Below are 17060 nucleotides of genomic sequence, written 5' to 3'. Positions count from 1 at the left end.
AAATCTGCATATAAGTGGGCCAACACAGTTCAAATCTACATTGTTCAAGGGACAACTGTAGTTATCTGTTTACCCAGCCTTCTATCTTTGCCTCCTATTTCAGAGAATTAAAGTGCTCCTTCTCCAGTGCAAGTAATTCAGTACTGTAACATACAATATGGGTTTGTAACCTTGGAGCAGTAGGCTACACTGTATAGCCTAGGTGTGTGGTAAGATAGATCATCTAGGTTTGTGTAAGTACATTTGTTATGATGTTCACACAAGAATGAAATTGCCTCATGATGCATTTCTGAGAATATATTCCTGTTATGTATTCCTGTTGTTTTGTTAGTTACTGAGAGTTGAAGTCCCTGGCTATAATTGTAGACTTGCCTATTTATCCTTTCAACTCTATCTTGTAGTTTAAGGTCATCTTGTATAATACGTACATATTTAGGATTGTTATGTCCTCTTAGTAGATTGATACTTTTATCATTGTGTAATATCCTTCTTTTTCTGTACTAATTTTCTTTGCTCTAATGTCTACTTTGTCTGATATTAATACAGCCATTCTTGTGTTTCAACATTAATGTTTGCATGGTATATCTTCTGCCATCCGTTTACTCCAAAGGTACCTACATTGTTGAATTTGGAGTTTCTTGTAAATAACACATGGTTGCATTGTTTTTTATTTACTCTTGCTAATGGCTGTCTTTTAATTGGCGTTTTTAGACCATTTACATTTAGGGTGATTATTGATATTTTAGGGCTTAAGTCTACCATTGTATTACTGGTTTTGTTTGTTTCCTGTTTCTTTTTTCTTTTTTTCCCTTCCTGTGGGTTACTTGAAAAAATTTTAAGAGTCCATCTTGAGATATATATATATATATACACACACATATATACATGTCTACATGGTGTCTTATTTTTTTTTTAAACAACACCTCTACTCCAGATAAATATGGTCAAAATAAATGAAAAACTCAAGATGACATTATTCCCATTTGTCTAAAGGCCGGATATTGTGTGGATGATAAGCAGCCCCATTTATGATGACAGGTGATAGATCCAAAGTAATTGCCAGATTTGTTAATTTTTTTCCATTTCTAAATCATCCATAAAGAAAATCACATATAGAGTCACATCATCCTTACAGTAGTTTGGCAGAGCAACCATGCCATCTAGATTGATGTTTTCACCAGTAAAGGACTGGTAGTTTTTGAAATTAGCAAGTATGTGCTTGATTTGTTCTGCAGCTTCTGCCATAAAAGGTTTTACTCTTTCTGGTCTTCATTCTTCAAGTTTGCCTTTGATTGATTTAATGTAATCTTTCATATACATCTTGTAGGCTTCTTTCATGAAGCCAGCTTGCTGCAAGTGATGGTTCATGACAATATCAATACCAGTGATTACTGTGCTTTCAGTACCTTCACCCTTGGGTCCTTCAGTAGAGGCATTTCCACCAATGAACAAGTCATCAATGTTACCCTATGTCTTACTGACCATCTTCCTCTCCCACTCCAGGCACAGCCTGTTTGCAGTGTCTCAGATCTTGTAATTGTCAGAGATAATCATGATGGTGGCTGGAGGTAGATGATAGCAGTGCTCGCTGATAGCAGTGCTCGCTTATAGCAGAAGCCTGGAGCTTGGAGCAAGTATGGTGCAGTTGGAAAGGCACTTCAGGGAATAGGAAGCATCCAGAAGAGGATATTGTGTTTTTGAGTGTATTGCCTCTTACAGTTTTCCTAGTGGTTGGTTTGGGTATTACAATATACATATGCGGCTTATTACATTCTAATGATGTCAGCATTTCACCATTTTGAGTGAAGTATAGAAACGTCACTTCCTTTGAGGTTCCTTTATTCTCCCCACTTTTAAATATCATTGTCTTGAGTATCAGATGGTGGTGTAATTTTGGTTTGAATCATCATATATGATTAGAAAACTCATGATGAGAAGGATAGTCTGTGGTATTAGTCATATTTCTGTTTTTTTTCATTGTTATTTCTTCCTTATGCTCCAAGACTCCTTTAAAAAATCATTTTCTTTTTGTTTGAAGTACTTCCTTTAGCCACTCTTTAAGATTGTCTAGTGACAAATTCCTTTCGTTTTCCCTTATTTGAGAACATCTTGATTTCACTTTCATTACTGATGGATAGTTTTACTGGACATAGAATGTGTGGTGGTTGAGAGTTATTTTATTTTAAAAGTTGAAAAATGTGCTACTTCCTTCGGTCTCCATAATTTCATATGATAAACGTTTATCATACAAGGTAGTATTTCTTATAGGTAATGTTTTATTTCTCTCTGCTTGCTTTCAAGATTTTTTCTTTGTCTTTAGTTTTCCCAAACATCTTTTTTCATTCTTTTCTTTTTTTTTTTAAGATTTTTTCTATTTGGGGTTTGCACATCTTCTTTAATCTTCTTCAAAATGTGGGAACTTTTCAACCATTATTTTCTTAAACTTTTTTTTTATTTTTAAATTTCTCTAGATTTAGGGAGAACAAGTGCAGTTTTGTTACACAGATATATTGTTTAATGGTGAAGTCTGGGCTTTTAGTGTAATTTTGAACAGTGTACATTGTACTCATTAAGTAATTTCTCATACTCCACCCCTTTCCCATCCTCCCACCTTTTTGAATCTTCAGTGACTTTTATTTGACATTCTGTGTCCATATGCACATTTTATTTAGCTCCTACTTATAAGTGAGAAAATGCAGTATTTGGCTTTCTGATTTTGAGTTGTTTCACTTAAGGTAATGGCTTCCAATTCCATCCATGTTGCTGCAAAAGACATGATTTTATTCTTTTTTATTGCTGAATATTCTATTGTATGCATGTGTGTGTACATATGTATGTATGTGTATATGTGTACTCACACACATACACACACATCACAGTTTCTTTACTCACTCATCTGTAGCCACTATTTTAAAATACTCCTTTGGCCCCATTATCTTTTTCCTTTTCTTCTGAGACTCTGAAAGTTGGATCTTTTGTTATTGTCTCACAGGTCCTTGAGGCTCTCTATTCTTTTTTTTTTTTTTTTTGGGTGTGTGTTTTCTCTCTGATCAGGCTGAGCAAATTGTATTGATCTGTTCTGGAGTTCACTGATTTTGTCTTCTGTCATCTCTGTATTTTTCAATTTATCCCATCCAGTTTTAAGATTTTGGTTATTGTACTTTGTAGTTCCATAACTTTCATGCGATTCTTTTTAATAACTTTTTTCTTTGCTGAAATTTTTTTTATTTACCTTAGAGAAATTATAATTGCTTGTTGAAGCATTTTATGACCATTGCTTGAAAGTTCTTGTCAGATAATTATGTGATTCGTCGTGGTGTTGATTGCAGTTTCTCGTTGAAGTTGTGGTTTTCCTGGTACTTTGTATGACAAGTGATTTTAAATTGTATCCTGGACATTTTGGATACTATTTTAGTAGATTCTGGGTCCTACTGAAAATTTTATTTTAGCAGGCAGTCACCTTGTTTAGGTTTAAACAGAGGTCCTGGACTACTTTTTGAACTGTGGTTTTAACGACAATCTAATTTTCAGAAACTTTTCAGTTATATTTTGATCTGCTTGAGTTGTTGCGTGCTGCTGGGCCTCCAGTGGTCCCTGCTGATGGTGTTTGAGAGAATGAAATGAACTTTTCAAGGCTGAACTGCCTGGTGCTTCTAAGTATGGGAATGGAGACTCTGGTCTATGGGATGAAGCTTCTTGAGCTGGGTGCTAGTTGTGGCAGGATCTCTCTTTTCCTATGACACAGATGCAGAATACCTCCAGAACCATCCCTTGTTATGGTGGGATCCCCCTACTTATGGGTGTCAGAGTGTATTTACTGGAACAGCTGCTTGTGGTGTGGTTTCCCTTTGTTGGTGCCTGTGGCCTCGTTGGTGTCTCAGGTGGTGCTGCTGCTGAGGATGGTGAATGCTTCCTGTGGCTGCTTATTGACAGTGAGTTTTCCAGTTGAACCTTCTTGCTGTTTCTCCTGGCCTCACCTGGTGGTGTTGATGGCAATCCTATTAAATTCAAGAGAAGAATGAATCTACCTGGGCTGCTTTCTGTTGTAGGCTTAGGAGTTAGGAAACATCAGATCTGGCTCACTTTTTTTTTTTTTTTTTTTTTTTTTTTTTTCAGTTGGGAGGGTTATAAGACAACCTGTTACTATGTTGTTCCTCTAGTCCTGGGGTCTTCAACTAGTTTTTCTTCCTTTTTTAAACCTTTCAGTGTTTTCCTTTGGTTATATTTTATGGTATTTTCAGGTTTTATAATTGTACTTAATGGAGAGGAACAGGAAGAGACCAAAAGCCCTTCTGCTCATTTTTTAATTGCAATGGGTGAAACTTGTTTAGATCTGGATTTAAATAAACTAAAAAGTAAACTAATTTGATATGAGATTACTCAAATTTTGAAAGCTAGGTATTTTGTATAAAAGTATTTTTCTTATAATGATACGATTGTGTAAAAATAAAAGACTGTCTCTTAGAGAGATGTACTAAGATATTTACAGGTGAAATTATGAAATACATAGGATTTGCCTCAAAGATAATATATATGCATTTGTTCATAGGGTAAGAGTGGTCATTGGCTGATGGTTGTTAGGGCTAGGGGATGAATAAGTGGGACTCAGAATACCTTTGTGTATGTAAAAAATTCTCCATGTTTTTAAATTAAATTTAATTAATTTATTTTTTGCATCCCCCTTATTTCTGAAGTTTATTTTTTAAGTTTAGCTTATATTTCTTGAACAAAGGTTAGATATTATGGTAGAAAGAAACTTGCCTGATTTATTTTCTTTGTACCTAATTTTTGAGTATTGGTGAAGCTAACATGATATAGGCTACCAAGTTTTAACACATTTTCTTATAATGTGAGGAAATATTAAAGTGTTCATAGTGTGTACGTCCCCTCTGATTGGTACTTTAGGAGCCCCAGGAACCATTTGGTTGCTTGTGAACAAGTAATTACAATGAAAGTGTTTTTACCCTGTAAGAGAGTTAATGTGCTTTCTTTAAGTAAGCTCTTTTCTAGTCACCAGGATCTGAAGTTCCAGAGTTGAGTCTTCTATAGATTGGTGTATTAATACATTGGATATTTATTCATTCTTTCTTTCTTTCACAGCTTTCTGTTCAAAATCAGGAGTTTGAGATAAATAAAGATGGAATCCCGAAAGTGGATCAGTTTCATCTGGTATGTGACCTTTTTGACATTTACTGGTTTGAAACACACACAGTAATATAAACTTAGATATCTGACTGAAAGTTGTCCTCCAGTTTTTCTTTTATTATTATTATTATTATTATTATACTTTAAGTTTTAGGGTACATGTGCACAATGTGCAGACTTGTTACATATGTATCCATGTGCCATGTTGGTGTGCTGCACCCATTAACTCGTCATTTAGCATTAGGTATATCTCCTAATGCTATCCCTCCCCCCTCCCCCCACCACACAACAGTCCCCGGAGTGTGGTGTTCCCCTTCCTGTGTCCATGTGTTCTCATTGTTCAATTCCCACCTATGAGTGAGAACATGGCAGTGTTTGGTTTTTTGTCCTTGTGATAGTTTGCTGAGAATAATGGTTTCCAGCTTTATCCATGTCCCTACAAAGGACATGGGCTCATCATTTTTTATGGCTGCATAGTATTCCATGGTGTATATGTGCCACATTTTCTTAATCCAGTCTATCGTTGTTGGACATTTGGCTTGGTTCCAAGTCTTTGCTATTGTGAATAGTGCCGCAATAAACATACGTGTGCACGTGTCTTTATAGCAGCATGATTTATAATCCTTTGGATATACACCCAGTAATGGGATGGCTGGGTCAAATGGTATTTCTAGTTCTAGATCCCTGAGGAATCGCCACACTGACTTCCACAATGGTTGAACTAGTTTACAGTCCCACCAGCAGTGTAAAAGTGTTCCTATTTCTCCACATCCTCTCCAGCACCTGTTGTTTCCTGACTTTTTAATGATGGCCATTCTAACTGGTGTGAGATGGTATCTCATTGTGGTTTTGATTTGCATTTCTCTGATGGCCAGTGATGATGAGCATTTTTTCATGTGTTTTTTGGCTGCATAAATGTCTCCTTTTGAGAAGTGTCTGTTCATATCCTTCGCCCACTTTTTGATGGGGTTGTTTGTTTTTTTCTTGTAAATTTGTTTGAGTTCATTGTAGATTCTGGATATGAGCCCTTTGTCAGATGAGTAGGTTGCAAAAATTTTCGCCCCTTCTGTAGGTTGCCTGTTTACTCTGATGGTGGTTTCTTTTGCTGTGCAGAAGCTCTTTAGTTTAATTAGATCTCATTTGTCAATTTTGGCTTTTGTTGCCATTGCCTTTGGTGTTTTAGACATGAAGTCCTTGCCCATGCCTATGTCCTGAATGGTATTGCCTAGGTTTTCTTCTAGGGTTTTTATGGTTTTAGGTCTAACATTTAAGTCTTTAACCCATCTTGAATTAATTTTTGTATAAGGTATAAGGAAGGGATCCAGTTTCAGCTTTCTACATATGGCTAGCCAGTTTTCCCAGCACCATTTATTAAATAGAGAATCCTTTCTCCATTGCTTGTTTTTGTCAGGTTTGTCAAAGATCAGATAGTTGTAGATACGCGGCATTATTTCTGAGGGCTCTGTTTTGTTCCATTGGTCTATATCTCTGTTGTGGTACCAGTACCATGCTGTTTTGGTTACTGTAGCCTTGTAGTACAGTTTGAAGTCAGGTAGCGTGATGCCTCCAGCTTTGTTCTTTTGGCTTAGGATTGACTTGGCAATGCGGGCTCTTTTTTTGGTTCCATGTGAACTTAAAATTAGTTTTTTCCAATTCTGTGAAGAAAGTCATTGGTAGCTTGATGGGATGGCATTGAATCTATTAATTACCTTGGATAGTATGGCCATTTTCACGATATTGATTCTTCCTCTCCATGAGCATGGAATGTTCTTCCATTTGTTTGTATCCTCTTTTATTTCATTGAGCAGTGGTTTGTAGTTCTCCTTGAAGAGGTCCTTCACATCCCTTATAAATTGGATTCCTAGGTATTTTATTCTCTTTGAAGCAATTGTGAATGGGAGTTCACTCATGATTTGGCTCTCTGTTTGTCTGTTATTGGTGTATAAGAATGCTTGTGATTTTTGTACATTGATTTTGTATCCTGAGACTTTGCTGAAGTTGCTCATCAGCTTAAGGAGATTTTGGGCTGAGACAATGGGGTTTTCTAGATATACAATCATGTCATCTGCCAACAGGGACAATTTAACTTCCTCTTTTCCTAATTGAATACCCTTTATTTCCTTCTCCGGCCTGATTGCCCTGGCCAGAACTTCCAGCACTATGTTGAATAGGAGTGGTGAGAGAGGGCATCCTTGTCTTGTGCCAGTTTTCAAAGGGAATGCTTCCAGTTTTTGCCCATTCAGTATGATATTGGCTGTGGGTTTGTCATAGATAGCTCTTATGATTTTGAGATACGTCCCATCAATACCTAATTTATTGAGAGTTTTTATCATGAAGCGTTGTTGAACTTTGTCAGAGGCCTTTTCTGCATCTATTAAGATAATCATGTGGTTTTTGTCTTTGGTTCTGTTTATATGCTGGATTACGTTTATTGATTTTCGTATGTTGAACCAGCCTTGCATCCCAAGGATGAAGCCCACTTGATCATGGTGGATAAGCGTTTTGATGTGTTGCTGGATTCGGTTTGCCAGTATTTTTTTGAGGATTTTTGCATCAATGTTCATCAAGGATATTGGCCTAAAATTCTCTTGTTTTGTTGTGTCTCTGCCAGGCTTTGGTATCAGGATGATGCTGGCCTCATAAAATGAGTTAGGGAGGATTCCCTCTTTTTCTATTGATTGGAATAGTTTCACAAGGAATGGTACCAGCTCCTCCTTGTACCTCTGGTAGAATTCGGCTGTGAATCTGTCTGGTCCTGGACTTTTTTTGGTTGGTAAGTTGTTAATTATTGCCTCACTTTCAGAGCCTGTTATTGGTCTATTCAGAGATTCAACTTCTTCCTGGTTTAGTCTTGGGAGGGTGTATGTGTCGAGGAATTTATCCATTTCTTCTAGATTTTCTAGTTTATTTGCATAGAGGTGTTTATAGTATTCTCTAATGGTAGTTTGTATTTCTGTGGGATTGGTGGTGATATCCCCCTTTATCAATTTTTATTGCGTCTATTTGATTCTTCTCTCTTTTCTTCTTTATTAGTCTTGCTAGTGGTCTATCGATTTTGTTGATCTTTTAAAAAAACCAGCTCCTGGTTTCATTGGTTTTTGAAGGGTTTTTTGTGTCTCTATTTCCTTCAGTTCTGCTCTGATCTTAGTTATTTCTTGCCTTCTGCTAGCTTTTGAATGTGTTTGCTCTTGCTTCTCTAGTTCTTTTAATTGTGATGTTAGGGTGTCAATTTTAGATCTTTTCTGCTTTCTCTTGTGGGCATTCAGTGCTATAAATTTCCCTCTACACACTGCTTTGAATGTGTCCCAGAGATTCTGATATGTTGTGTCTTTGTTCTCATTGGTTTCAAAGAACATCTTTATTTCTGCCTTCATTTCATTATGTACCCAGTCGTCATTGAGGAGCAGGTTGTTCAGTTTCCATGTAGTTGAGTGGTTTTGAGTGAGTTTCTTAATCCTGACGTCTAGTTTGATTGCACTGTGGTCTTAGAGACAGTTTGTTATAATTTCTGTTCTTTTACATTTGCTGGGGAGAGCTTTACTTCCAACTATGTGGTCAATTTTGGAATAGGTGTGTTGTGGTGCTGAAAAGAATGTATATTCTGTTGATTTGGGGTGGACAGTTCTGTAGATGTCTGTTAGGTCTGCTTGGTGCAGAGCTGAGTTAAATTCCTGGAGATCCTTGTTAACTTTCTGTTTTGTTCATCTGTCTGATTTTGACAGTCGGGTGTTAAAGTCTCCCATTATTATTGTGTGGGAGTCTAAGTCTCTTTACAGGTCACTAAGGACTTGCTTTATGAATCTGGGTGCTCCTGTATTGGGTGCATATATATATTTAGGATAGTTAGTTCTTCTTGTTGAATTGATCCCTTTACCATTATGTAATGGCCTTCTTTGTCTCTTTTGATCTTTGTTGGTTTAAAGTCTGTTTTATCAGAGACTAGGATTGTAACCCCTGCCTTTTTTTGTTTTCCATTTGCTTGGTAGATCTTCCTCCATCCCTTTATTTTGAGTCTATGTGTGTCTCTGCACATGAGATGGATTTCCTGAATACAGCACACTGATGGGTCTTGACTCTTTATTCAGTTTGCCAGTCTGTGTCTTTTAACTGGAGCATTTAGCCCATTTACATTTAAGGTTAATATTTTTATGTGTGAATTTGATCCTGTCATTCTGATGTTAGCTGGTTATTTTGCTCATTAGTTGATGCAGTTTCTTCCTAGCCTCGATGGTCTTTACAGTTTGGTATGTTTTTGCAGTGGCTGGTACTGGTTGTTCTTTCCATGTTTAGTACTTCCTTCAGGAGCTCTTTTAGGGCAGGCCTGTTGGTGACAAAATCTCTTAGCATTTGCTTGTCTGTAAAGTATTTTATTTCTCCTTCATTTGTGAAGCTTAGTTTGGCTGGATATGAAATTCTGGGTTGAAAATTCTTTTCTTTAAGAATGTTGAATATCGGCCCCCACTCTCTTCTGGCTTGTAGAGTTTCTGCCGAGAGATCAGCTGTTAGTCTGGTGGGCTTCCCTTTGTGGGTAACCCAACCTTTCTAAACTCTGGCTGCCCTTAACATTGTTTCCTTCATTTCAACTTTGGTGAATCTGACAATTATGTGGGTTGGAGTTGATCTTCTCTAGGAGTATCTTTGTGGTGGTCTCTGTATTTCCTAAATTTGAATGTTGGCCTGCCTTGCTAGATTGGGGAAGTTCTCCTGGATAATATCCTACAGAGTGTTTTCCAACTTGTTTCCATTCTCCCCGTCACTTTCAGGTACACCAGTTAGACGTAGATTTGGTCTTTTCACATAGTCCCATATTTCTTGGAGGCTTTGTTCATTTCTTTTTATTCTTTTTTCTCTAAACTTCTCTTCACGCTTGATTTCATTCATTTCATCTTCCGTCGCTGATACCTTTCTTCCAGTTGATCGCGTCTGTTACTGAGGCTTGTGCATTCGTCACGTAGTTCTCATGCCGTGGTTTTCAGCTCCATCAGGTCCTTTAAGGACTTCTCTGCATTGGTTATTCTGGTTATCCATTCATCTAATTTTCAAAGTTTTTAACTTCTTTGCCCTTGGTTTGAACTTCCTCCTGTAGCTTGGAGTAGTTTGATCTTCTGAAGCCTTCCTCTCTCCACTTGTCAAAGTCATTCTCTGTCCAGCTTTGTTCTGTTGCTGGTGAGGAGCTGCATTCCTTTGGAGGAGGAGAGGTGCTCTGATTTTTAGAGTTTCCGGTTTTTCTCCTCTGTTTTTTCCCCATCTTTGTGGTTTTATCTACCTTTGGTCTTTGATGATGGTGACATACAGATGGGTTTTTGGTGTGGATGTCCTTTCTGTTTGTTAGTTTTCCTTCTAACAGTCAGGACCCTCAGCTGCAGGTCTGTTGGAGTTTACTGGAGGTCCACTCCAGACCCTGTTTGTCTGGGTATCACCAGCAGAGGCTGCAGAACAGTGGATATTGGTGAACCGCAAATGCTGCTGCCTGATTGTTCCACTGGAAGTTTTGTCTCAGAGGAGCACCCAGCCGTGTGAGGTGTCAGTCTGTCCCTACTGGGGGGTGCCTCCCAGTTAGGCTGCTTGGGAGTCAGGGACCCACTTGAGGAGGCAGTCTGCCTGTTCTCAGCTCTCAAGCTGCGTGCTGGGAGAACCACTACCCTCTTCAAAGCTGTCAGACAGGGACATTTAAGACTTCAGAGGTTATTGCTGTCTTTTGTTTGTCTGTGCCCTGCCCCCAGAGGTGGAGCTTACAGAGGCAGGCAGGCCTCCTTGAGCTATGGTGGGCTCCACCCAGTTTGAGCTTCCTGGCTGCTTTGTTTACCTACTCAAGCCTGAGCAATGGCAGGCACCCCTGCCCCAGCCTCGCTGCCGCCTTGCAGTTTGATCTCAGACTGCTGTGCTAGCAATGAGCGAGGCTCTGTGGGCATAGGACCCTCCAAGCCAGGTGCGGGATATAATCTCCTGGAGTGCCGTTTTTTAAGCCCGTTGGAAAAGCACAGTATTAGGGTGGGAGTGACCCAATTTTCCAGGTGCTGTCTGTCACCCCTTTCTTTGACTAGGAAAGGGAATTCCCTGACCCCTTGTGCTTCCCGGGTGAGGCGATGCCTCGCCCTGCTTCGGCTCACGCACGGTGCACTGCATCCACTGTCCTGCACCCACTGTCCGCACTCCCCAGTGAGATGAACCCGGTACCTCATTTGGAAATGCAGAAATCACCATCTTCTGCATTGTCACGCTGGGAGCTGTAGACTGGAGCTGTTCCTATTCAGCCATCTTGGCTCCACCCCCCGACTTGTTCTTTTTCAATTTGGATTCCTTTTATTTTTCTTGCCTGATTGTTCTGACTAGGACTTCCAGGACTGTGTTGAAGAGGAGTGGTGAAAGTGGAGATCCTTGTCTTGTTCCAGTTCTTTAGAGGAATGTTTTTCTTTCTTTCTTTTTTTTATTTTTGTTTTCGTTTTTTTGAGATGGAGTTTCATTCTTGTTGCCCAGCTGGAGTGCAGTGGCGCAGTCTCAGCTCACTGCAACCTCCGCCTCCTGGGTTCAAGCAGTTTTCTTGCCTCAGCCTTGCCAAGTAGCTGGGATTACAGGCGCCTGCCATGATGCCCAGCTAATTTTTTTTTTTTTTTTGCATTTTTTAGTAGAGATGAGGTTTCACCATGTTGGTCAGGCTGATCTCGAACTCCTGACCTCGGGTGATCAGCCCACCTCGGCCTCCCAAAGTGCTGGGATTACAGGCGTGAGCCACTGCGCCTCACTAGAGGATTGTTTTTCTTTTCCCCATTTAGTAATGATGTTAACTGTGGCTTTGTTATAGATAGGCTTTATTTTGTTGAGGTATGTTCCTTATATACCTAGTTTGTTGAGAGCCTTTATCATAAAGGGATGTTTTAATCTATCAAATACTTTTTCTGTGTCTATTGAGATGGTTTGCCATATGGTTTTTGCGCTTAGTTCCATTGATGTGATGGATCATGTCATTGATTTGGGTATGTTGAACCATCCTGGCATCCCTGGGATAAATCCTAATTAATCATGGTGTATTATGTTTTTGATGTGCTGTTGGATTTGGATTGCTAGTATTTTGTTGAAAAATTTTGCATCTGTGTTCATCAGGGATACTGGTCTATAGTTTTTTGTTGTTGTTGTGTCCTTGTCTGGTTTTGGTATCAAGGTAGTGGTGGGCTTGGCCTTGTAGAACAAGTTAGGGAGAATTCTCTTCTCTTGAACCTTTGCAGTAGTTTGAGGATAATTGATGTTAGTTCTTTGAAAGTTCAGTAGAATTCAGCAGTGAAGCTCTCTGGTCCTGGACTTTTCTGTGTTGGGAGACTTTCTCTTACTGACTGAATTCCATTACTTGTTACTGGTCTGTTCATGTTTTCTATTTCTTGCTGATTCAAACCTGGTAGGTTGTATGTGTCCAGGAATTTATACATTTCCTCTAGGTTTTCCAGTTGTTCATGTATAATTACTCATAATAGTCTTTATGTTTTGTATTTTTTTTTTGTTTTTGTTTTGAGACAGAGTCTCCCTCTGTTGCCCAGGCTGGAGTGCAGTGGCGCAGTCTCGGCTCACTGCAAGCTCCGCCTCCCGGGTTCACACCATTCTCCTGCCTCAGCCTCCCACGTAGCTGGGACTACAGGCGCCCGCCTGGCTAATTTTATGTTTTGTGTTTTGTGATATCAGGCATAGTGTCTTCTTTCTCATTTCTGATCGTGCTTATTGCAGCTTTTTAAAAATTTTTAGTACAGCTAGCAGTTTATTGATTTTGTTTATCTTTTCAAAAAAATTTTTTGTTGATCCTTTGTATTTTTTTTAGTCTGTTTCACTTAATTCTGCTCTCGTCTTTAGTCTTTCTTTTCTACTAATATGTATCAGGTTGTTTATTTGAAATCTTACTCCTTTTTTGATGCAAGAATTGCAATAAACTTCTCTTTTCGCACTGTTTTTGCTATATCTCATTAGTTTTGTTATGTTGCTTTGATTTTCAGTTGTTCTAAGACATTTTCTTATTCCCTCTTTAATTTCTTCCTTGAACCAGTGATTGTTCGAAGACATTTTCTAATTCCCTCTTAATTTCTTCCTTGACCCAGTGGTCATTCAGCAGCATGTTGTTTAATTTCCATGTTTTCTGTGGGTGTGTGTGTGTGTGTGTGTGTGTGTGTGTGTGTTGTTGTTGTTGTTTCTTTTTGAGATGGGAGTCTCACTGTATTGCCCAGGCTGGAGTTCAGTGGCATGATCTCATCTCACTGCAACTTCTGCCTCGTGGGTACAAGCAATTTTCCTGCCTCAGCCTCTTGAGTAGCTGAGATTATAGGTGTCTGCCACCACACTCATCTAATGTTTGTATTTTTAGTAGAGACAAGGTTTCACCACGTTGGCCAGGCTCGTCTCAAACTCCTGACCTTAAGTGATCCACCTGCCTCCACCTCCCAAAGTGCTGGGATTATAGGCATGAGCCACTGTGCCTGGCCAGTTTCCATGCGTTTGTATAGTTTTCAGTTTCTCTTGTTGATTTTTAGTTTTCCATTGTGGTCTGAGATGATACTGGATATGATTTTAATTTTAAAACATTTTTTGAGCTTTGTTTTGGGCTTAAGATATGGTCTTTTCCTACAGAATGTTCCATATCCTCATGAGAAGTATGTGTATTCTGTGTTGCTGTTGGGTAAAGTGTTCTGTCAATATCTGTTAGGTTAATTTGGTTTTTAAGTGCAGTGTAAAATCAGTTTTTTTAAAATTAATTTTCTCTCTAGATTATCTGTCTAGTGGTGAGAGTTGGGTGGAGTCTGTTTCTCCCTTTAGATCTAATAATATTTGATTTATATATCTGGGTGCTCTGTTGTTGGATCCATGTATATGTTTAGAATTGTTACATTCTCTTGCTGAATTGATCCCTTTATTATTATATAATAACCTTCTTTGTCACTTTTTGCTCTTTTTCACTTAAAGTCTGTCTTACCTGATACAAGTATAGTTACACCTGCTTGCTTTTGGTTTCCTTTTATATGGAACATCTTTTCCCATCTTTTTGCAGCATATAATTAGGTCATTAAAAAAAAAAAACTCCTTTCAACCAGTCTATATCTTTTAAGTGGAAAGTTCAACTGGTTTACATTCAAGGCTGTCATTGATACATGCATGAGGGTTAATTTCTGTCATTATATTAATTGATTCTGGTTGTTTTGTGTATCTTTTGTTTCTTACTTTCTCATTTATTCGTTGTGGTTTGGTGGTTTTCTGTTGTGGTAACACTTGAATTCTTTCTCTTCTTTAGTTGTGTGTTTGTTTTACCAGTGGAGTTTATATGTGTTTTGTAATGGTAGATATTGTTCTTTCACTTCCAAGTATACAACTCTCTTAGTAGAGATGGAGTTTCACCATGTTGGCCAGGCTAGTCTTGAACTCCTGACCTCAGGTGACCTCGGGTGATTCTCCCCACCACGGCCTCCCAAAGTGCTGGGTTTAAAGGCATAAGCCACTGTGCCCAGCCAGATGATCTATTTGAAGTGTGATAATCGGCTCATTATTTTGGTGTGTTTTTTTGTTGAGGGGAGTACCAGATACCTTGTCAGTCATCTTGAAGCCCCTCCTTCCTGACTGTATTTATTGAAAAAATAAGTCCACTTATTAGTGGACCTACCTGTGCAGTTCAAATCTGTGTTGTTTAAGGGTCAACTATAGTTGAACTTTAAAAATCTAAATAGAAAAACTTGATTTTAGCCCTGTATCACTGACCAAAAGTATTTGTGAATTGTATCCTCCTTCATTACAGATTTGTCCCTTTGTTCCTTTGTTTTGTAACACCTGTTTTTCCTTGCAGGATGATAAAGTCAAATCCCTCCTCTGTAGCTTGATATATTATAGAAGTTCAATGACTGCTGAACAAGTTTTAAATGCTGAATGTTTCTTGATACCAAAGGAGAAATCAGTTCCAAACCTAGAAAAAGATACTGAATACACCCTATATAAAAAGGAAGAAGAAATAAAGACGGAGAACTTGGATAAATGTATGGAGAAGACAAGAAATGGTGAAGCCAACTTTGATTGTTAAATTATTATTGTTGTTGTTGCAGATATTCTTTTTAAAAACTTTGTTTAGTTTGGTTAATACACAGAAATATCTAGAAATGTTCTGGGACTAGTTAGGTTGTATCTTTAATATTCAGGTTGTGAAAAATAAAGATGTTTGGCTATGCACAAAATAGTTTGTATGCTTTGAACTTTAGTTTACTTGGAGTTTGATATGGTTTGGCTGTGTCCCCACCCAAATTTCATTTTGAATTGTAATTCCCATAATCCCCACGTGTTGTGAGAGGGACCTGGTGGGAGGTAATTGAATCATGGGGTCAGGTTTTTCCCATACTGTTCTCATGGTAGTGAGCAAGTCTCATGACATCTGGTGGTTTTATAAAGGGGAGTTGCCCTATGCAAGCTTTTTGCCTGCTACCAGTAAGACATGCTGTTACTCTTCCTTCACCTTCCACCACAATTGTGAGGCCTCCCTAGCCATGTGAGCAACTGTGAGTCCATTAAACCTCTTCCCTTTATAAATTATCCAGTCTCATGTTTGTCTATTAGCAGCATGAGAATAGACTAATAAAGTAAATTGGTACTATGAGTGGGGTGCTGCTGTAAAGATACCCAAAAATGTGGAAGTGACTTTGAAACTTGGTAACAGGCAGAGGTTGGAACAGTTTGGAGGGCTCAGAAGAGGACAGGAAGATGTGGGAAAGTTTGGAACATCCTAGAGACTTGTTGAATGGCTTTGACCAAAATGCTGATAGTGATATGGCCAATGAAGTCCAGATTGAGGTGGTCTCAGATGGAGATGAGGAACTTGTTGGAAACTGGAATAAAGGTGACTCTTGCAATGTTTTAGCAAAGAGACTGGGAGCATTTTTGCCCTAGAGATTTGTGCAACTCTGAACTTGAGAGAGATGATTTAGGGCATCTGGTGGAAGAAATTTCTAAGTAGCAAAGCATTCAAGATGTGACCTGGGTGTTGTTAAAAGCATTCAGTCTTATGTATTCACAAAGATATGGTTTGGAATTGGAACTTATGTTTAAAAGCAGAGCATAAAAGTTCAGAAAATTTGCAGCCTGATGATGTGATAGAAAAGAACCTATTTTCTGAGGAGAAATTGAAGCCAGCTGTAGAAGTTTGCATAAGTAATGAGGGGCCAAATGTTAATCACTAAGAGAAGGGGGAAAATTTCTCCAGGGCATATCAGAGACCTTTGTGGCAGGCTGTCATATCACAGGCCCAGAGGCCTAGGAGGAAAAAATGGTTTCATGGGCTGGGCCCAGGGTCCCCCTGCTGTGTGGAGCCTAGAGACTTGGTGCTCTGCATCCTAGCTGCTCTAGCTGTGGCTAAAAGGGTCCAAGGTACAGCTTCGCCCATGGCTTCAGAGGGTGCAAGCTCCACACCTTTGGCAACTTCCAACTTCCATGTGGCATTGAGCCTGCAGGTGCACAGAAGTAAGAATGGAGGTTTGGGAACCTCCACCTACATTTCAGGGGATCTTTGGAACCACCTGGATGTCCAGGCAGAAGTTTTCTGCAGAGATGGGACCTTCATGGAGAACCCCTGCTAGGGCAGTGTGGAAGGGAAATGTGGAGTCAAAGCCCCCACACAGAGTCCGTACTGGGGCATTGCCTAGTGGAGCTGTGAGGAGAAGGCCACGGCCCTCCAGGCCCCAGAATGGTAGATACACCGACAGCTTGCACTTTGCACCTAGAAAAGCTGCAGACAACACCAGCTTGTGAAAGCAGCTGGGGCGGGGGGTGGTTGCTGTACCCTGCAAAGCCACAGGGGCAGAGCTGCCCAAGGCCATGGGAACCCAACTCTTGCGTCAGTGTGACCTGGATATGAGTCAAAGGAGGTCATTTTGGAGCTTTAAGATTTGGCTGCCTTGCTGGATTTCAGA

At 39.2% G+C, this 17060-nt stretch overlaps 1 protein-coding gene and 1 pseudogene across 1 annotated transcript in view; one reads left to right on the top strand and one right to left on the bottom strand.

Annotated features, from left to right (window-relative positions):
• STK31 (serine/threonine kinase 31) overlaps positions 1–15335 on the top strand; it is a 136079-nt gene extending 120744 nt beyond the window's left edge. The window contains exons 22-23 of the mRNA XM_030796693.1: positions 5101–5169; positions 14954–15335. Coding sequence (XP_030652553.1) covers positions 5101–5169; positions 14954–15184 — 300 coding nt within the window. The 3' untranslated portion in view covers positions 15185–15335. The remainder of the gene's footprint in view (positions 1–5100; positions 5170–14953) is intronic.
• Positions 1069–1539, bottom strand: LOC105737742 (annotated as a pseudogene).
• Positions 15336–17060: the final 1725 nt, after the last annotated feature.

Source organism: Nomascus leucogenys, chromosome 17 (genome assembly GCF_006542625.1).
Source record: "Nomascus leucogenys isolate Asia chromosome 17, Asia_NLE_v1, whole genome shotgun sequence".
NCBI classification, from domain to species: domain Eukaryota; kingdom Metazoa; phylum Chordata; class Mammalia; order Primates; family Hylobatidae; genus Nomascus; species Nomascus leucogenys.
This window is presented reverse-complemented; position numbering and strand designations above follow the sequence as displayed.